General features: G+C 40.9%; 1 protein-coding gene across 1 annotated transcript in view; it reads right to left on the reverse strand.

The window, feature by feature from the left end:
- FAM81B (family with sequence similarity 81 member B) overlaps positions 1-21821 on the reverse strand; it is a 68577-nt gene extending 46756 nt beyond the window's left edge. Inside the window, exons 1-3 of the mRNA XM_056112410.1 lie at positions 21798-21821; positions 20273-20386; positions 16198-16259 (exon numbers count right to left, since the gene is read on the reverse strand). Of these exons, the coding sequence (XP_055968385.1) occupies positions 16198-16259; positions 20273-20386; positions 21798-21821 (200 nt within the window). The remainder of the gene's footprint in view (positions 1-16197; positions 16260-20272; positions 20387-21797) is intronic.
- Positions 21822-22628: the final 807 nt, after the last annotated feature.

Raw genomic sequence — 22628 nt, forward strand, 5'->3', positions numbered from 1 at the left:
ACCTCTTGATAGATCAACCAGACTCAAGCTTAGCAAGGACATACTTCATCTGAGGGAAACAATGGAAGAAAGGAACTTACTAGATATATACAGGACACTTCATCCTCAAAAAACTGAATACACAGTCTTCTCAAGCGTACATGGAACATTCTCCAAGATAGACCACATGCTGAGCCACAAAACATGCCTCCATAAAATTAAGAAGATAGAGGTTGTATCAACAGTCTTCTCAGACCATAATGCGCTGAAATTAGAAGTAAATCACACACAAAAACAGAAAGCTAAATCAAACACCAGGAAATTAAACAGTGCACTATTGAACAATGAGTGGCTTAGAAAGGAAATCAAAGAGGAAATCAAAAGATTCCTAGAAACGAATGAAAATGAGAACACGAGTTACCAAAACTTATGGGACACAACAAAAGCTGTGTTAAGAGGAAAGTTTATAGCTCTACAAGCATTCCTCAGGAAGGAGGAATGAGCACACATAAGTAACCTAACCTCACAGATTAAGAGCTTGGAGAAGGACCAAAAAAGGAGCACAACCCGAACAGGAGGAAGGAAATAATAAAACTCAGAGCAGAGATTAACGAGATGGAAACCCAAAAAAACAATCCGAAAGATCAATGAAACCAAGAGCTGGTTCTTCGAGAAAATTAACAAGATCGATAAGCCTCTAGCAAAACTCACAAAGAAAGGGAGAGAGAAAACCCTAATAAACCGAATCAGAAATTAAAAGGGGGTCGTGACAACAGAAACTACAGAAATTCAAAGGATCCTCAGGGAGTACTTTGAGAAGCTTTATGCCACGGAACATCAAAACCTCAAGGAAATGGATAAATTCTTAGACTCCTACAGACTCCCAAGGCTAAACTAAGAAGACCTGGAATACCTGAACAGACCTATCACCATCAAGGAAATTGAAATGGTAATAAAAAGTCTCCGCAAGCACAAAAACCCTGGCCCAGATGGATTCACTAGTGAATTCTTCCAATCTTTAAAGAGGACTTACTCTCAATTCTCTTTAAGCTTTTCCACGAAATTGAAATATCAAAAACACTTCCGAACAGTTTCTACGAAGCGAATATCACACTGATACCAAAAGCAGACAGAGATACCACAAAGAAAGAGAATTACAGACCGATATCCCTGATGAACACAGATGCAAAGATCCTCAACAAACTACTAGCAAGTAGAATCCAACTACTCATCAAAAAGATCATACACCATGACCAAGTAGGATTCATCCCAGGGATGCAAGGATGGTTTAACATCTGGAAATCAATCAACATAATCCATCATATCAACAAAAGAAAAGATAAAAAGCATATGATCATATCAATAGATGCAGAGAAAGCATTTGACAAGATCCAGCACCCCTTTATGATGAAAACCCTAGCCAAAATGGGTATAGAGGGGACTTTCCTCAACATAGTTAAAGCCATCTACCACAAGCCTACAGCAAGCATCATCCTCAATGGGGAAAATCTGAGATCCTTCCCTCTAAGATCAGGGGCGAGACAAGGATGCCCACTCTCTCCACTACTGTTCAATATAGTACTGGAAGTACTTGCAATAGCGATTAGGCAAGAAAAGGATATTAAGGGCATTCAGGTAGGAAAGGAAGAAATCAAGCTCTCACTATTCGCAGATGATATGATACTATACTTAGAGAACCCAATAACCTCCACCAAAAAACTCCTAGAAACAATAGACTTGTATAGTAAAGTTGCAGGCTATAAAATCAATACCCAAAATGGCTTTCCTATATGCAAACAGTGAGAGAGAAGAAAGTGACATGAAAAAAACAATCCCGTTCACAATTGTGCCCCAGAAAATCAAGTACCTAGGAACCAGCTTAACTAAGGAAGTGAAGGACCTGTACTAAGAAAACTACAAAGCTCTACTTCAGGAAATAAAAGAGGACATGAGGAAATGGAAAGATACCCCCTGCTCATGGGTAGGGAGATTTAACATTGTCAAAATGGCAATACTACCGAAAGCATTGTATAAATTCAATGCAATCCCTATAAGGATACCCATGACAAAGAAATTTCTTTCTTCAAATTTCTTCAAAGAAATGGAGCAAACACTGCTGAAATTTATATGAAACAGTAAGCCTCCACGAATAGCTAAAGCAATTCTTGGGAAAAAGAAAATGGGAGGAATCAACCTCCCTAACTTCAAACTCTACTACAAAGCAGTAATAATTAAAACAGCATGGTACTGGAACAAAGGCAGAACTGCAGACCAATGGAACAGGGTTGAATACACTGACATCTCTCCTCAATCATATGATCATCTAATCTTTGATAAAGATGCAAGTAATGTGAAGTGAAGTAAGGAAAGCCTCTTTAACAAATTGTGCTGGCATCACTGGACGGCTACATGCAAAAAAATGGGCTCAGAACTCTGCCTAACACCATGTACAAAAGTAAGATCAAAATGGATTAAAGACCTCAACATCAGACCAGAAACCATAAGGTACATTGAAGACAAAGTTGGCAAAACTCTCCATGACATTGAAGCTAATGGTATCTTCAAAGATGCCACACCACTGGCCGAGCAAGTGAAAACAGAGATAGATAAATGGGACTTTCTTACACTAAGAAGCTTCTGCACCTCCAAAGAAACAGTGACCAAAATACAAAGACAGTCTACAGAATGGGAAAGGATATTCACCGAATACACATCTGAGAAGGGGTTGATATCAAGGATATAAAAAATACTGGTTGAACTCCACAAGAAGAAAATATCCAACCCCATCAAGAAATGGGGCAATGAAATGAACAGAAACTTTCTCAAAGAAGAAATCCAAATGGCAAAAAAGCACATGAGAAAATGCTCTACATCATTAATCATCAGGGAGATGCAGATCAAAACCACAATGAGATACCATCTCACACCTCAGAGACTGGCCCACATCCAAAAGAACAAAAGCAACCGATGCTGGTGCGGATGTGGTGAGAAAGGGACACTCCTTCACTGTTCGTGGGAATGTCGACTGGTTCAGCCCATTTGGAAAACAGTATGGACGATTCTCAAAAAATTAGAAATTGAGCTCCCATTTGACCCAGCGATACCACTCCTGGGAATATATCCCAGAGGGGCAAAAATGTATAGTCAAAGTGACATCTGCACTTGTTTGTTCATTGCAGCACTCTTTACAATAGCCAGAAACTGGAAGAAACCTGAATGCCCAAGAACAGATGACTGGTTAAAGAAACTTTGGTACATCTACACAGTGGAGTACTATGTAGCTGTTAGAAAAGATGAAGTCATGAAATTTATATACAAGTGGTACAACATGGAAAATACCATGCTAAGCGAAATGAATCCGAGAGAGAGGCATAGACATAGAAAGATTGCATTCATCTGGGGAATATAAAGTAACAAAATATGAGATTAATGCCCAAGAATAGCTGAGATCAGCACCAGGAGGATTACTCCATAGCTTAGAGGCCAGCCGGGCATTCTAGGGGAAAGGGCAGCTCAGATAGAGAAGGGAGCACCAAATAAAGTGTGTCTGGAGGATCCTTCCAGGAGGGGAGATGCATGTTGAAAGTAGACTATGGACTGAACATGTTTGCCAGTCAAAGCATCTTTTGCAGACCACAACACCCAAAAGGAGAGAGAGAACACAAGGGAATGCCCTGCCACAGAGGTAGGGTGGGACGTGAGGGATGGGGGTGGCAGGGATATTATCCATGGTGATGGAAAATGGGCACTGGTGGAGGGATGGGTATTTGATCATTGTATAATAGAAGCCCGAGCACAAAAAATTGTAAATCTACAACTGTACCTCATGGTGTTTCACTAATAATAATAATAATAATAATAATAATAATAATAATAAAGAAATAGAAAAAAAAACCCCAAAAAAACAAAAAACACTAACAACAGGTCTCAGAATGGAGACATTAATGGTGCCCGCTCGAGCAAATTGATGAACAACGGATGACAGTGCTCTGACAGTGCTACAGTGCTACTAAAATATAAAATTAATTATGATCACTTTATATAAATATTTTGGATGTCCTTTTACTTTCTTCTTGCAAAGTGACCTTGTTGGTTTTTTTCTTGCTCATATACTATAAAATGCCAAAATAGAATGCAATACAGAAAAAAAAATTTTTTTTTACAAAGTATTTTTCAACAGACCCAAAGATTGGCACTGACAGAATCACAATGGTAACAGGGGATGACTTCAACACCCAACTCTCGCCAAAGGTCAGGTTAACACAGGTTGGCAGCCTTCATTTCTGGGTGTGGTCCCCCCTCCAAAAACAAAGCAAAAATTAAAATGTGACAAATATGTAGGAGGGGAGAGGAGGTTGCAGACTAGGGTTATGGACGCGCTGTCTGCACTCCCTCTGGAGATGCACTGGTTTGTGTCAAGACTGTGTATACAGAAAGCAAGTGGAGGCAGATGGATGGTGGGACCAGGCTCCGCCTCTGCTCAGATGTCAGGCTGTGGTCTTCCCTCGTGCCTGTTGCTGCTCTTTCTCACATTGCAGAAGCCCTGCAGCCCTTGGCACTATGTGAGTGTATGCGTCTGTCACCATGGAGACAGGGACATATAAATTCCAGACTGTAGTTGATTCTTTATAGTTTATTTTTTGAAATTATTTTGATTTAATCAGCGTGTTCCCTTTTGGAAATTCTGTTGATAACTATAATTTGCTTTTAATTGGAGTGTTATGGTTATTGCTTATTAATGATGCTTAATAAAGCATCAAGTAATATCTGTTTCTAGTTACATGAACATGGAAAATTTTTATCACTCGCCCCACAATTTCTATTGCCATAAGCAGTCTCATGCCTTCTGATGGTTAATTCTGAGTTGGAAACTGGAAGAACATATATAGAACATTTTCAGTTTTCTACGAGAGATTCCCAAAGGTACCACTACTCAAATAATCAGATTGCTCAAAAAGGCAAAATTGTGGGCTTTCCCTAACAGCAAGAAATGGGCAGTCTGATTATTGCAGTAAAAAAAATATACTGCACTATTAGTCCATTGTATCACTGATAATTCGATTAATGTAAAATTAATGTATATCTACATTAAATTTATATTTACATTAAAGGCATAGCTGAAAACCCAGACTAGTCCTGATGGAGTTACTAACCTCTGGAGTAAAATACTTATAGACCCTTTTCAGAGAGAGATTTGGACTTTAAAATCATTGATAATGCAGCTGACAATTTGAACAGATTTCCCACAAACTCTGAGTTCTGTTTCTCTGCAGTTTGGTGTGACTTATACCAGCTGTGCTGTTGCTGGCAGATGCCTTGGTACAGGGAGCCTCTCACTTCTCTGCCTGTTCTGTTCTTGTGACTAGAGGACTAAATTTACTTAGGGGATTCTGGTAACCATTCTGGCAACCTGTAATACTCAAGATAGAAAAAAATATTAAACCCATCCCCCCTCCCTTAACTTAAGCCCTTTTCTAGAACACAAAAGGGCGTGATTGGAGAGAAATTTTATTTTTGAGATCATTCCCAGTGCAGAGTCCTGCAAAGAAAAATGGGAAGTGAATTTTATTATTATTATTATTATTATTTTTTTTTTTTTAGAGAACATTTTGATGCTTCACAAAAAAAATCTGCACCTGCGGGAAGAAGTAATGAAGCTGAAAATACATTTTCTCAAGTTTTTTTTTCTTCTGGCAAGCAGATTTGGGTGTCAAGAGAAGCCTCAGTTAATGATTTTTTTGTTTATTTTAATTGGGGCCACACTCACTGGTGTTCAGGGCTTAATGCCTAGCTCTGTGCTCAGGGATCATTCCTTGCAGTGCTCAGAGATAGAACTGGGGTTGGCTGCATGCAAGGCAAGTGCCTTATGCCCCGTAGTATGTCTTACACTCTATGGCTGATTCTTACGGAGAGCTATATGCTCTTGCGGGATGAGGGAGGCAATTGAAGTTTCTGGGAGTGCAGCCAGGGAGAAGCAGCCCAAGGCTGCAGAGCTGGGCCAGCAGGGCGTCAGAATGGAGGAGGCTGGCAAGAGAGAGCTCAAGTAGCTGAAAAAGAGACTGTGTGTGGAGTTTTGACAGTGAACAGTCACGGACTCTATCAGGGATCTCGGACCTTACCATCAGCGGCATTTTCAATACAGGATGAATGATGTGCCAGGTGCAGTGGATTTCTCCGGGAGCATTCACTTAATCACTTAATCACTTAACTTCCCGTTAGTCGTCGATTTGCTCGAGCGGGCGCCAGTAACGTCTCCATTTGTCCCTGTCGCGTGCTAGTGTAGCCCAATGGCATCTCTTCGCTCCGGGAACATGGAGGGCCTCAAACCGATCGTTCATGATCTTGACAAAAGAAGTCTCATTCACCTGACCCCGGGAGCATTATGTTTGGGAAATGTTCCTGAGATCTGCGTGGCACATGAGGGTGCTGTGTATGGATGCTAGGTAACAGACATAGAAAGGTATGGAAACTGTAGCCAGAAAATGTTCTGTGATCATTGGCATTCTGGAAACATTTTGTTCAACTCTTGAGCTACTTTCCCGTATTTCCTTGCTCGTGCTATCTCTGTCTCTGTCTCTATCTCTGTGTCTGTTTTTGTGTTGTGTATATGCGACTTGTATGACTAGCTGGTAGCGAGCACTGTGCTTGGGGGTTCAGGCCTGCTCCTGTCACCTCCCTTCATGTCTCTTAGGAATCTCTGGAAAACTACTCCTTGTCTGTACTATGAAGATGAGGCAGGTGTTGGATGATGCAGCTCAAAGCCAAGGACTGACAGGGATTGCCAGCTGTCACCAGAACAGAGGCCAGGAACAGACTATCCCTCACAGTCCTCAGTAGGATTCATCCCTACTGATTCTGAAACCATACATTTCTGCTGTTTTAATCTACCTAGAACTTTGTGATACAGTGTTTTAGCAACCAGAGATGACTCATACAAAGGCAATTTACTTGAGGGGAGTTCCTGGCGCTGACAAAACATGAGGAATTTGTTCTTATTTCTTATATGCTACTGGGCTGGAGCGATAGCACAGCGGTAGGGCGTTTGCCTTGCATGCAGCCAACATGGCCGACCCGAGTTCGATTCCTCCGCCCCCTCGGAGAGCCCAGCAAGCTACCGAGAGTATCTCACCCGCACGGCAGAGCCTGACAAGCCACCCGTGATGTATTCGATATGCCAGACACAGTAACAACAAAGTCTCCAATGGAGACGTTACTGGGCCCGCTCGAGCAAATCGATGAACAACGGGAGGGCCTTTACCTTTTACCTTTATCTTATATACTACATCCAGTTAACATTACTTCATTGTTGTTATTGTTTAGGATCAACACCCAGCTTTACCCAGGGCTGACTCGTGGTTCTGCACTCAGTGATAACTCCTATGGACTCGGGGGTCCTATGGGGTGCCAGGGATCAAACCCAGGACAGTTATATGTGAGGAAAGGACCTTACCCCAGTGTAGGACCTATCCCCATGCTGATCTAAGTGTTTTCTCAGGTTAGATGCTATAATACTAACAACTCAACTGCGAGGCAGTTTGACCTCTCTTCTGTGTAACTTTTGTTTAGATCGGTAAGTGATTATTCCTATGTATATGTGTTTTTCTCAGAGAGATAAGTCATACTTATTCCTCCATTTCTGGGGAAGGGGCGGGGACTCATCTAGCAGGTGCTTAGGGCTTCCTCCTGGCTTTGTGCTCAGGGATCCCTCCTGGTGGGGCTAAGAAGATTGGACCTGGGTCAGGAACATGCAAGACAAGTGCCTTATCTCTTCAGCTCCTATTCCTCTGCTTTTCCCCCCTTTGGGTTTTGGGCCAGTCCTCATGGTGCTTAAGTGGAATTCCTGAGAGTGTTCAGGGGTGGCCCCTGACAGTGTTTAGGAGTCAGCAGGAGGCAAGTGACTTACCTCCTGTATTATGTCTCCAGACCTCTTTTCTCAGCTTTTTAATATAGAACTTGCTCCCAACATTGTGAAACTATGCCTAGTTACCTTCCCTCTGTGAACTCACACCTGAAAGTCCTGGGAATTCTCTCTGAGGCCCAGAGGTTGGAGGGGCGGCCTTTCTGCTCTGGAACAGAGACTGACCTCAGTCTGACCATTGTGGAGTCTAGAATGTGAGCAAAGATTCAAAGGTGAGGAGAATCCAGAGAGCATTGTGGGTGGGAGGGACCAAGCTTCTCCTGAGCAGCACCTGCCCAGATGGCTTGGGGGCTGCTGGAGGCTCAGCTGTGCCCACCAGAGTCTTGCCCATCTCAGTGAGAAGGTGCTCAGTGAGAAGATGCCATGGTTGTTGGCTGCCCCTTGAAGGCACAGCAGAGATGCTATGTATCCAGGATGCTTACACTTCACAGAAGGGTGCCCCTGGGAGAAGGTCAGACATTGTGGTGGGATTTCATGTTCCATGCTGCAAGGGATGAGTTACAGGTAGAAATGTCTCAGAGCTCAGGTTGAGGGAGGACTGACAGGTCGTATGAACTAGGAGTGGTTAATAGAGATGTAGACTTCTGGGCAAGAATCTTGGTGCCATGATAGTGTTGTGTGATTTGGGGAAAATACTTGCCTCCTCTCAATCCCAGTTTCATCATTCTCAAAGAACAGTGACATTTGTCATGGAGCAAATTGATGGATCCTGTAGGGTCATTGTAACAGGTGAGATAATTAACAGAGAGGAAGTACTGGAAACCCTGAAATGAATGTGCTCAGTGAGAGAGTGGGGTCGGGGGCACTGTGTTGGATGGAAGAGGCTCCACCAGGCAATACAAGACTTGCTGATAATCGAATATCTCTATCCTCACAAGCACAGCAGACTATTTTAAGATCTTATTAGTTGAGAGTTGGCCTCAAATATGGATCTGATACTGAAAATTAAAATATAACATATCTGCTACCTAACATTCCCTATGCCATGAAATCGCAACCAAAGATTTGACTGCCTTTCTTACAAACTGAAATGTGAAATAAACATCTTCATCTGCAGCACCAGAACAAGCAAGGTATCACAGAGAAATGAAGTGTCTGCCAACGTATTTCATTCATTCATTCATCATCCTGTTATTTGTCGATTGCCTCGAGCAGGCCCCAGTAACGTCTCTTTCATCCTAGCCCTGAGATTATATTCAAGGCACTTTAGGAGAATGAGACCCATCATTGTTACTGGTATTTGGCATATTTGGTACGCCACGGGGAGTTTGCCAGACTCTGCCCTGTCGGCAGGCTACATTCGATAGCCTGAAAGTTTGTCCAAAGTAGGAATGAGATAGTAAGATGTCATAAAAAGACAACGTATTTAAGAAACTAAAACCAATAACACCACCTTGAAATAAAAAATTTTACAGAGCTTGAATGCTGTATTCTGCTTACAAGGATAAATTATTGATCATTCATTATTTCATCCATTTGAATTATTAGTAGTTTTGTATATCTGAGCACCTAAGTGGTGCTTAGGGATGACTACTGGCTCTGTGCTTAGGAATCACTCCTGATGTGCTTGGGGGACCATATGTATTGCTGGGGTTTCGCCTGCATGCAAAGGAAGAGCCTTATCTTCTGTGTTGTATCTCCAGACTGCAATACCTAAGAGTTTTAATAGAGGCCCCAACGGTGCTTTTGAGGGACTCAGGGATACTCCTGGACAGTCAGTAAGGGACTTACAGTTTAGTGTTTGGGTCTGACAGTGCTCAAGGGCTGCCAGGGCTGTGCCTGATGCTGCTAAGATGGATTGAATCCCATGTGGTGCCAGGTATTAAATTCAGGACCTCATACACACTAAGCATGCATTCTACTGCTTGAGATATCATCACAACTTTGTGTCAGTTAGTATTTAAAACTATTATTTGGTTGTCAATCAGACACTCATCTCCCCCAAATTTATTCCTGAAAGAATTCTTGACTTATTGATTGATTATAGTTTAGCCCCAATACATTCCTTGAGAGAATGAAATTCACTACCCTGGTTCCTGGTTCCTTTAGATACTATCAGAGTTCAAGTTCATAACCTTCCTTTATAAAGTCATCTTTACCCCCTGCTGTTTTGATGAGGCCTTGGAAAGTTCTTGTCTTAGAAATCTCTCTCTCTCTCTCTGTACACATCCTCAGAACTGACTTCCTCATTTCCTGGTCGTTCCTGAAATGCTAGCTCTTCAATAAGGTCTGTCCACATCAGGCTACTAACCCTGTGTCTCTGCCCTTTGCTAAAAGAGAAGTTTCTAGGTTGTAAGGTCTTTTGCTCACCAGTGACTATATTTATTAAGGGAATAAATGGCAAAACCAGTTCTGGAAGACAAGGGAAACTTAGGAACAAAAGAAATCTTAGAAATGATTTGACATAATAGTGGAAAAATTTATTTTCAAGATAATTGTAGGAAAATTAAAAATAGATTGATGGAAAGAATAACTTTTTTGTTCATAATTAAACCTTACGAGTGAATAGTGATCTCGGCCATTTATTTTATTACACGGTTCATGGGGCTGGAGTGATAGTACAGTGGGTAAGGCACTTGCCTTGCATGTGACCAATGCAGATTCAATTCCCATTACTATATGGTCCCCTGAGCCCACCAGGAATGAACCCTGAGCGCAGAGCCAGGAGTGAGCACTGAGCATGGCCAGGTGTGTCTAATGCCTGGAAACTGTCCTCTCCCCACCCCCAAAAAGAAAAAGAGGATGACTTATGAAATCTCAACCACTTATTTTATTACATAAGGAATAGTTTGTGAGAAATTACAGGTAAAGTTGAGAAAGAGCAAGAGATGCTTTTAAAATTAAAATTTTTTTGATTGAATCACAGTGATATACACAGTTAAAAGTTTCTCATGATAGGATTTCAGTCATACAATATTTCAACACCTGTCTCCTTCACCAGTGTACATTTCCCACTTCACAATAGGTGCTTTTTAATCTGCAACCTGGGAATGAAATCTGTATTTTGTCTTGAACACAGACAGCCCTGAGACTTTGGCTGCTCACTGCAGATCACTTAAACCACGTCCCACCTTATAGAGCTGAGAGAGTTCCTACAGAGGATGTTTGACATCTCTCAAGGTCCCAGGACAGATGAGGTACAGACTGAAGAGTAGACCAGAGTGTTTGGTTTCTGTATAGGGCTAATAGAAGAGAAAGAATAAAGCCTTTAGTGGTTTTCTGCTCAATTACCTTAAATGAGCCTGAAATCAATGGATGTCTGCTCATTGTGAATTGCAAATGTTGTGAACTGGAAATCAGAGTCATCTACTGCGTTCATTAGTGTCATAATAATTGTCCTATATAAATCTTTTTAACTTGAAAGAATGGCAAATATAATTATCAGAAAATAAATCAGTAACATCCAATTTGTGATAATTGATTGTGATATGATTATAACCTATGTAAATAAATGAACAAAAATTATTTAATAAAAATAAATAAGATAAAGATAAAAGATAAAGGCCCTCCCGTTGTTCGTCGATTTGCTCGAGCAGGCCCATTGGAGACTTTGTTGTTACCGTGTTTGGCATATCGAATATGTCACGGGGAGCTTGCCAGGCTCTGCCATGCGGGCGAGATACTCTCGGTAGCTTGCGGGGCTCTCCGAGAGGGGTGGAGGAATCGAACTCGGGTCGACCGTGTTGGCTGCGTGCAAGGCAAATGCCCTACCGCTGTGCTATCGCTCCATAAATAAATAAAAATTTAAATAATGATCCAGGTTTACTGTCTCATTGTTACATTGTAGGTGATTGATGCAAAGTGAAGTTATGTAGTGAAGACAACAACAAAGATTATGAAATGGACAAGCTTTGAATTGCCTGCAACTAAAATGAAGGAAGTTTAATGAATGATAATGAGTGATAACAAGCTTGAACTGCCCTATTTGGGTATTAGTAAATTTGTTGAAAGTCAATAAATACTATGACTTAAATGGTGCGGTTATTTTGCACATTATTGTTTTTCCTGTTTATTTTCTTTAGGTTGAACATGTCAATTCAAAATGCCTGCACACAAAGTCCACTGGAGACACAGGCAGGGGGATGCTGACGTTCTGGTGTGTGTGGGGTATTGGAACATTGTATGCCTGATACTTCCTTAAAAGTCTTATAAATCATAGCGCCTAAGTTAAAATTTAAAAAAATACCTGCATTGAAAGTGCTGACTGGTCCAGCCTTTTGGGAGAACAAATGGGCATTTCTCAAATAACTAGAAATTAAGCTTCCGTAAGACCCAGTCATACCTCTTCTGGGGGACCCAAAACACACTGCAGGAAAGCTATCTACACTTCCATGCATTGCAGAACTATTCACAGTAGCCAGAATCTGGAAACAACCTGAGTGCCGAAGACTGGATAAAGAAATTATGGCACATCTGCAAAGTGGAGTACTAATACTGCCAGCCACCAGGAAAAATAAAGTCATGAAATTTGCTTATACATGGATGCACATGAAGAGTAACATGCTGAGTGAAATGAGTCAGAAGGAGAGGGTAAGACAAAGAATGACTGTGGGACATAAAAAAAACATAGTATGAGACTAATACTCAAGGATAGTAGCAAAATGTGACCAGAACTGGTTTACGATTGAAAACTTGCTGCAAGTGTGCGGAAGGGGGCAGTCAGGAGAGAGAAGGGTCCTCTATAATAATAATAGTTGGAAATGATCATTCTGGACAAGAATTTGGTGCTGAAAATAGGTAAAGGGTTAAACATAATAACCTTTCAGTGCCTATAATGAAAACCTCATAATGCCCAAAAGGGGAGGGAGAGGAAAGGGGCAGAGAGGAGAGGAGAGGGGAGAGAGAGAGAGAGAGAGAGAGAGAGAGAGAGAGAGAGAGAGAGAGAGAGAGAGAGATATGCTTTTATAGATAGAGACTGGGAGAGGGGCAGGTGGCAGGAGAAAACTGGGGACATTGGTGGGGGGAAATGCACACTGGTGAAGGGTGTTGGAACATTGTGTGACTGAAACCCAGTTATAAATGACTTTGTAACTGTGTATTTCACAGTGATTCAATTAAAAGAAATAGCTCCCCTGCTGGCTGAAATGACTGAATATCAATTAAATTTATTTTATTTTTCTGCATCACAGAGGCTACCCAAGACCCATGCTTTGTGCTTGGGTCACTCCTGGCAGTGTCTGAGGAACTGTGAGGTGCTGGGGATTGAAACCAATTAGTGCCATTTTACATTCCAGTTAATCTATTACTCACAATCTTGCCTCTCCAAGCAGAACTACAATTGTTTCTCCATTAGTCTTTATTATGCTTTTCAACGACAGTTCCTCAGGGATTACTATTCATTGCACAATAATAGGCATGTGAAGGGGAATCTTCAGTCAGAACATCCTTAAATCCCTGCTTTAAGAGCTTGTAGACTACCCTGAGAGGTCAGAAGGCAGAGGCAGAAAGAAAAGTAATCCGAATAATTATACATCATGGTGCTGTCACAAAGTAATATGAAGGGGAGTAAAAAAAAAAAGAAAGAAATTTAACATGGTCAGGTGGTACATATACTTTCTAGATAGCTAGGGAGAGTACAGGAGGCAGGGTGCTTATCTTGCATGTGGCCGACTGGGGTTGAATTCCTGGCACCCTCTATGGTCCCCCGGGCTTCACCAGTAAGTGTTCCCGGGAGCACAGATCCCTAAGCACTGAACACCACAGGGTGTGGCCAGCTCCCCATGCCCAAATTCTAAGTGCACAACAAAGACAAGGGAAAGACTCCAGAGGAGAGACCAAGATAGAAAGAGTTGTCAGGGTCAGATCATCTTCATGATGCTTTTGCGCTGAATGATAAACTATCTTCCTTTTTGTTTTAATTTTAGTTTTTCTGGAATACAAGAAATGACAAAGGTCTTTGGATTTTGTTTTAATTTTTGGATACTGGAGAAATTTCTTCTTTCATCTCTTGAGATGAAGTATGAATGGAATCAATCTACTGGGCTTTTATAGGATTTTAACAGACCTCAAGAATGATTTCTTTTTCCTATTTGTCAGGTACAGAGTAACGTGAGAATAGGTGCCCTTTACTCTGTGGAAATCTGCTGTGCTCCAGCTGGGCTGGAGCCATAGCACAGCGGTAGGGCGTTTGCCTTGCACGCAGCCAACATGGCCGACCCGAGTTCGATTCCTCCGCCCCTCTCGGAGAGCCCAGCAAGCTACCCAGAGTATCTCGCCCGCACGGCAGAGCCTGGCAAGCTTCCTGTGACGTATTTGATATGCCAGACACAGTAACAACAAAGTCTCCAATGGAGACGTTACTGGGCCCGCTCAAGCAAATCGATGATCAACGGGAGGGCCTTTACTTTTACTTTTACTCTGTGGAAGGTAAGTTTAGTTACTAGCTCCATTTATGATAATTATTTGTGTGTATTATGTTCATTGCTCTTATACAAAGTTATGTGCATACATACACAAATGTTATGTGCATATATACACATGTGCGCGTGCTCGCGTGCACTTGCACACACACACGCACCCCATGTATTTGTGGAGGACTTGGCTGTACCTGGCAGCGCTCAGAGTGTAGTTCTGGCTCTGTGCTAGAGATCATTCCCCAAAGACCTCGGTGGACCATATACAGTGCTGGAAATTGATCTGGGTCAGCCACATGGAAAGCAAGAGCCTTACCCTTTTATTATCTCTCCAGCCCCTTCAGACTTTATATTTATGAACATTAAAAATATCCTTTCCCTTGTTTGGTTTCACTTTCATCTATAGTGTCATTGAAATTCATTTCATATTAATTCCTTTTACCTGTTTGGTGATTTTTCTTCTGGGCTTTTTATGTTTATTTTAGGGTTTAAATTCGTTTAAAACTGTAGTGGTCCTAGTGAGATTCTAGTACATTTCTTCATTAGACAAGTGAAAGAGCCAAAGGCCATAAACATTGTGGAAATTACTAAAATCACACAATTTGTGGAAGAACTGAGACTTAATGCCAAGTGCTCTAAAACCTTAAATGGACACAACATCCCAAAGTCTCCTTTCTCATACAGAGCAGAAAACAACTCAAAATAATAAGCATCACTGCTCTCACCTGTCTACAAACTGAAATTCAAGGATATTCTGGACATGGGTTGGAGCGATAGCACAGGGGGTAGGGCGTTTGCCTTCACATAGCCACCTGGGTCAACCCCGGTTTGATTCCTTGGCCCCTCTTGGAGAGCTTGGCAAGCTACTGAGAGCATCGCCCTCACATGGCAGAGCCTGGCAAGCTCAACCCCTGACTTATTCGATATGCCAACAACAGTCACAACAAGTCTCACAATAGAGACATTACTGGTATCCACTTGAGCAAATCGATGAACAATGGGAGGACAGTGCGACAGTGCTACAGTGATATTCTGGACAACACATATGTACAACACTAGGTTCTCTTTCCAAGTCCTTAGATTTGTCTCTTTTGTGACCCTTTCTTGATAAGCTACAGGAATGGCATGTAAGCTACACAAACAGATTTCATGATGATTAGTATATTTCAAATTCCCTGGGGTTTCTTCCTTCCTTCCTTCCTTCCTTCCTTCCTTCCTTCCTTCCTTCCTTCCTTCCTTCCTTCCTTCCTTCCTTCCTTCCTCTCTCTCTCTCTCTCTCTCTTTCTTTCTTTCTTTCTTTCTTTCTTTCTTTCTTTCTTTCTTTCTTTCTTTCTTTCTTTCTTTCTTTCTTTCTTCCTTTCCTCCCTCCCTCCCTCCCTCCCTCCCTCCCTCCCTCCCTCCCTTTTCTCTCTCTTTCTTTCTTTCTTTCTTTCTTTCTTTCTTTCTTTCTTTCTTTCTTTCTTTCTTTGATGCACACCTAGCTGTGCCAAGGTTGACTCCTGGCTCTGTGTTCAGTGGTGCTCAGCAGGGAACCGCGTCTGGGCTGGGGATCACATGTGGGCCAGCTCTGTGTGACACAAGTGCGTGCCTTCGTCCCTGTACTCTTTCTCTGCCTGACCCCTTCTCTGAGTTTTTACCATAAAATGTTAACAGATTTTATTTCAAAGTCATAGTCAATTATATCTGATCCATCTGATGTCATTCATGGCCCATTTGTATTGTCTTATTCATAAATCTACAGAACCTTGTGAAAATTATTTAAAGAGGAGGCAGTAAAATTCGCTTGCTGTGTTATCAGAAAGGAAGAGATGAAGATACAGTGTTTTTCTGAGCTGATTTTGAAAGCAAAGAACTATTTCAGAAGTGAGAGGTCTTATCCAGGCACTTGAATCTCTAATGGAATCACTAAATACAGTAGTGAGAACTAGGTAGAATTTGCAGACTTACCTGTTATCATATTCAACTAGATCTGTGGATTTTTTGGTTGACATTTTGGCTGGAGATATTACCTAGAAGAAATGTTATGGCTTAAATATATATATATATACACACTTATACTCATAGATATTTATATATCCATATATATCCATATATATTATGAGCTATTTCACAGGGAAATCCTAGTATCTTAGCCTTATGTTTCAATGTAATGTAATTTTTTTTTAAATTTCTTGTGCCTCCCAAGTGCTGCTCAGGACGTCGAGGGGTCCCTGAGTGATTCTTGGCTAACTAGGCTTTGGGTTCAGCTCAAAGGCCTGAGGATGTGACACTGATTTCACATCCTGGGATGCTGGGAGACCTCCAGAGCCACACCCTAATGTGCTCAAGGATGTCCAGGGCTGCAGCTGGTGATGCCTAAGAAATCACTTAGTGTTGGGATTCGAACCCGGGTTGAGCACTTGCTAGACACACATCTAAACTGCTGTATATCTCTTTCCTCTAAAATGATCAATTTGAAACTAAGTTTATATTATAGATCAGTCCAGTGAATATCACTCATGACTCATTTTTACTGTCAGAGGCTGAACCCAAAATCAAGTTCTGGAAAGCTACTAAAAGGTGGCATTTTATTGATTTGTTACTAATTCAGTAAAAACTTCGGGAATGTCAAAGTTAGAGATTATCCTAACAGAATTTTAAAATGGAATATTCAATGATTATTGACTGACTTACTAAAGATAAATTCCTGAAGCGGTTTATTCCCAACATACTCAATTCTGAGGGGAAATCAATTCATTTTAAGAACTGAAGCTCTGGGGGCCAGATGAGTTCAATTCAGCAGATAGGGTGGCTGTCTTGCATGTGGCTGATCTGGGTTTGATTCCTGGCATTCCATAGGGTCCTCAAGTACACCAGGAGTAATTCCTGAGTGCAGGGCTAGGAGTAACTCTGGAGCACTGCCGGTGTAACACCGAAGCCCCTCCCACCTCCCAAAAACAAGAAAGAAAAGAAAAAGAAATAAAGCTAAAAGCTTAAAAGTAATCTGACTAAGTAATTTTGTTTTATGAGAATCCTGCCAGCCAGATTATTAAATTCAATGAGAAAAAAAGTGAAGGAAAAGTTTTGTACATAATTTACTAGAAATAAAGCCGGTCACTTAAGCACTTAATTGAAGAAAATGATACTACTACAAAGTTCTGTTTGCATGAAGTTGATAATTTTGTTGCGTTTCTAGAAGGAAAGAGGATACCAAATGTACTCACTATCTTTGCATATGCTGGAACTGCTTTAAACTCTTAATGTTCTTTTATTTTTAAGTTTAAAAACAGGACACAGATTTAGTATTACTTTAAGGTTGTCACTAAAATGTCTTCTTATGAATAGTATGCCACCTAAGTTTAAAATTAAACAAAATATGTATTTCTAGGATATTACTTCTTTTTTTTTAAAATGTAGGAGTACTGCTATTTATTCAGCTATTGATTAAGTTGATTGCATAGGGCATGGACATTATTTCTTGTTTTACACTACTGTACACTGCAATGGTGAACTGAATATGATAAGACTCACAGAAAGACAGAAATATTTTTTCTGCAAATGCCCAAGGAGCTTTCTTTTTTCTTTCTTTCTTTCTTTTTTTTTTTGTTGTTGTTGCCTGGAGGTGGTTCATACCTGACGATGCTAGAACTCCCTGCCTGTGCTTGGGGATCACTTCTGGTGTTGCTCAGGGACTGAATCCAGGGCTCCAGTGTGCAGAGCCTGTGCTGAGCTCATTGAATCACCTCTCTGGCCCAGGGACTTCTACTGCTTACTTTCTGATGTAGCACCTGAGAAACTTAACTGGAAACTTGTCTCCTTTAATAGAGCTCTTTTAAAAAAGTTCATTATCAAGGACACTGATAAGGAACATCTGACAAGGGTTAGGTTCTCCTGGCCGGCCAGTGGACAACTAAAGCAGGCCAGAGGCTGCCAGGGTGGGGCAGGGGCAGTGGGCCGTCATGCTGGTGAGCCCCTCTCCCTACCAGGATGGGCTCTGCCGTGGGTCTAATGTTCTTTAGCCAGGCAAGGGATACGCTGGCCTAGTTGGAACCCCCGTGCTATGAAACATGGGTTCCCTAGAGAATTTGATTGCTTAATTCCTGTTTTCACTCTTGTTTCCTCCTGGAATAAATAGTAGTGGACCCTGGATGCCTAACTAATTTACTTAATGGTGGGTCTTTTCTTCCTCCTCACTCCTCCACTGCTACTCCTGTCTGTTGGGGAGACAAATTCTAGGCTTTATATGTTTGGCACTTAGTAGTCCTTTGTAGGTGTTTGTGGAGTGACAGAGTACGAGACATTTTATTCCAAGGATTAGGTAAGGATACTATGGATTGCTTTTTTCCTTCTGTAGAGAAACAATCATGTACCTATTTAATTTTCATTTCTTTATTCTTGTCTTATTTGGCATACCATAAATAACATCCTCTTCAAAGCACAAAGACAAAGAGAAAGGGAAGAGCAGCAAATGACCAAAGAAACCAAAGACACAGTTGCCAGGCAAGGAGCTGAGCTTCCCTGGCTGGGGAGGGAGGAGGAAGGAGCCCCAGGGCATTGGTACAAGGAGGTGAACACTCAGCAGTGGAACTGAAGCAAGGTATGCATTAAACTATCATGAACAGTATTGAAAATTACTGTACCTCACTAAAAATTGAGGGAAATTCTATATAAAAATACATGCATTATTGAAAAGTAAAAGAGAAAAAAATCCTCATCTAGAAAAAGCTGCTAACATTGTGGTACCATTTATTTCCTCCTTTCTATGTTCAATTTTAAAGATGCGTTTAAGACAGTATTTAAATTTTTATATCTTTGCTAATTGAATATAAAATTCAGCTCTGTTTTAACCCTGTTCCTCAAATCTCAGTGTAATTATATTAAATTCATTTCAAACAACTTGGTAGTTTTTACTTGGTAGTTTTTATGAGATTTTATATATGTGTCCTATTTCACCTGTTTCATTATAATACTTGAAAGTGATATAGTCCTTTATAGCTTAAAGCGAACTATAAAATACTTTCATGTGTAGGATGTGACTTCATCCTTCCAATAGCCCTGTAAAGTGGAGATTGTTACCTTATGGATAAGAGTTACCTTTAGGAACTGAAATTTCTTTATTACAGAAAGGATGTAAAAAGATTATTTTTATGTGAATGGAATCTGAGACTCAGAGAACTAATGGGCTTGCTCCAGATTGCATAGATAATGGCAACAATCATATTATAATTAGTGACCAAATCCTTCCTGCCTGATAACACTTTTATCGTGATTCATCTAAACCCCACAGGTTTTGATCCATTTTTGTATTTTTTTTGGAGGAGGGGCTATCCCTGGAAGTGCTCAGTGGTTACTTCTGGTTCTGAGCTCAGGGTCACATGGGATGCTGGGATGCTGGGGATTGAACCTGGGTCGGCCGCATGCAAGACATGCGCATAACCTGCTGTACTCTATCTCTGGTCTCAGTTCCACATTTTTAAATTTTAGCTCATTTCACAGAAAAGAAAACAGAGATTAAGTAAGTGATCAACGTTACAGAGCAAGAATGTGCTACAGCCAATAAATGATAATTTTTTAAAAAAATTGGTGCTTGATATTGTGCTAGTCTTCCAGTGCTCTTTTTATCTGCAGTCAGTTGTTATGGGAATTACAAAGCAAAGATTATTAAAAACACTTCTTTGTGTGTTTTCTTTAATTAATGGGGAAGGTTGGACAAATATTAATTTAAGAAAAATTCCATTTAGCAGTTTTATTTTTCACAATAGAGATAATCTATACTTGAGTTTTTTCTTTTTGAACCTTCATTTAAAAAATGGTAAAATCATTCAATTTTAGCCACCAACATTTTAGTTCAGTGACTGCATCACAAATTGAGACCTTTTATCTTTTCAGTTTTTTTGTTTTGTTTTGTTTTTGTTGCATCCGTCACTGTGCAAAGCAGAAGGAACAGGAAATTGGAGTAGAGTGAAAAGAAAACCCACTTCTAACTCTCCTTAGAACTGAGAAAAATGTTCTATTTCTAGTATGAATATCTAAAAGTACTTGCTTTTTCCTCTTGGTCACTGACTGAGCCAGGAAGGGGGCCATCAGGTTTATCCAGCTGTTCTTCTGCAGGCTGAGAGGCACCTTTGTTTACATTCGTATCTAGGTAACCAGAATGCTGAATCAGATCAGAAGCTATGGCAGTGAATCCTTTCAGTGATGGTAATACACTTTGTAACTAGGAGCAGCTTCTGTAAATATGGTTTACACTTTCCCTTCTCACTTTGCCCAACTCCCCATAGTCAGCTAGAATTGCTTATCATTGCAGGAAACTTTGTCGAGCAGCATTCATTTAGATCAAGCCACTCTTAATAGGGACCCAGTGGTCATCCTGGCGTGCTCAAGTCATCCAAGGGTCTTCATTGGGATTTATTGGCTTCTTTAAATGTTATGAGAACTGTAAGCCAGTAAAGCATAAGAAACTTCGAGATAAAGTACCTGCACTCATGTTGTTTGGCTTCCTGATTTTGTTTTTGGTTGATTTGATACTTTCGGAAAGGGAACCGAGACTGTCCCTCCTCTCTCTCAAAAAGTGAAAGTACTAGGAAGCTTGGTTGCTTGCTGGGTGAAACCTTCATCCATTTGGGGTTTCCAGCAGCTGGGACAGTTCAGCAGCTTTGTGACTGTAGGAAGAATCTGTGATGTCACCGGGCTGGCCTCTGCGCTTTTAATCTTTAAGTCCCTGGAATTTAGGAGCTTCAAGGATTTTCTTGAAGAATTTCTTCAAGAATTTTCATCCAAATACAAATAACTTGGTCTTACCTCCTCATTTCCTCAGGTGGGAAAAGGAGTTTCAAAATGAAAATTTCACACACTTTTCCAGAATTCACCTGCTATGTTTGGGGAAGAAGCAGTTGTCTCCAGAGAGTGAAATACTGCAGGACTTCATGATCTTCCTTGCCAGTGCATGACTTAAGGAACTAATTCTTCAAGGCCACTAGAGGGACTGTGGTAAAGCATTCTGCGGTAAAGGTAGTTGAAATGGATTGGGATTGAAATAAATGAAAATATTGAAATTTGTTCATGTGAAAGAAAATTTGTGAAATGGTTTGGCCCCAAAGATGAGGGTAATTTCATCGCTGAAACCTCTTTTCCTCGGCTTTAAAACAGAAATGTGTGTATCTTGTTACTCCTTAGCCCTCATTTACAAAAATGATAGACTTGACTGAGTCGCTATTCAATTTATTGTGCTGGGTATTTCTGGGACACAGACAGGCTTGCCTGGGTTTTATCTAAGGACACAAAATGTTCACAATACTGAACGACAAAATTAGATATGTCAGGCAAATACCACGCATTATTTTTGGTTTCAGTGGCATGCTCTATTGTTAACTGAAGTTCTTAAATCAGATACAGTATTTACTGGTTTGCAAATTGTCCCAAAGAGTCATTATATCCCCCCATGAATCATTTTAACCCAATGCAAAGGGAAATGGACAGATCCTTAGTCAACGAACAGTTATGTGTGATACTGAGTGGATACCCTCTCTTCACCTGACAACTCTCTGCTTTGAATGATATTAACTTACCTCTTCAAGCTCCAGTTTTCTCATCTGTAAAGTGAGCTAGTAATACTGACCTCACATGGTATTACACTTGAAACAGTCGAGTGTCATTTATTGAGAGCTAATATGTGGAAGCTATTTTTCATGGTTATTGCACAGGGTGGCAATGCCCTTCAATTAGATGCTGGTCTGTATCACTTGATCAGTTGGCATCCTGTAACTCATCGATTTGCTCCAGCCAGTAACGTCTCCATTCGTCCCTGTCACGTGATAGTGTAGCCCAATGACGTCTGGTCTGTATAAGAAAAAAAATATATTTAACTCTGCTAAACAACTTTCTGAGATTTTTTCTTTCCCTCTGTAAATTCAGCTTCTAATCAATTGTTTTTAGTTAGAAAAATAAGTGGGCTGCAATGGAGCTTGAGTCTAACTTTTGCTGTTCTTGGTTTGACTATTTTTGAAAACAAACAGCGCACACACTCTATGTCTATTGAGTTCCTGCCTGCCTGAATGTATATGTAAAATTCTTCCTGAGTGTCTCTGAACACCAAGATCCCTCCTACTGTAGGGCTTCCTAGAGCAAAGCAACAATGTTCAACTCTGGTCTAAAATCAGAGCGATAGCACAAAGGGTAGGGCATTTGCTTTGCACGCGGCTGACCCGGGTTCAATTCCTCCATCCTTCTCAGAGAGCCTGCAAGCTACTGAGAGTATCCTACCCGCACAGCAGAGAGCATCCCACCCGCACAGCAGAGCCTGGCAAGCTCCCCGTGGCGTATTTGATATGCCAAAAACAGTAACAATAAGTCTCACAATGGAGATGTTACTGGTGCCCGCTTGAGAAAATCCATGAACA

Source organism: Sorex fumeus, unplaced genomic scaffold (genome assembly GCF_029834395.1).
Source record: "Sorex fumeus unplaced genomic scaffold, SorFum_2.1 ptg000018l, whole genome shotgun sequence".
In the NCBI taxonomy this organism is placed as follows: Eukaryota; Metazoa; Chordata; class Mammalia; order Eulipotyphla; family Soricidae; genus Sorex; species Sorex fumeus.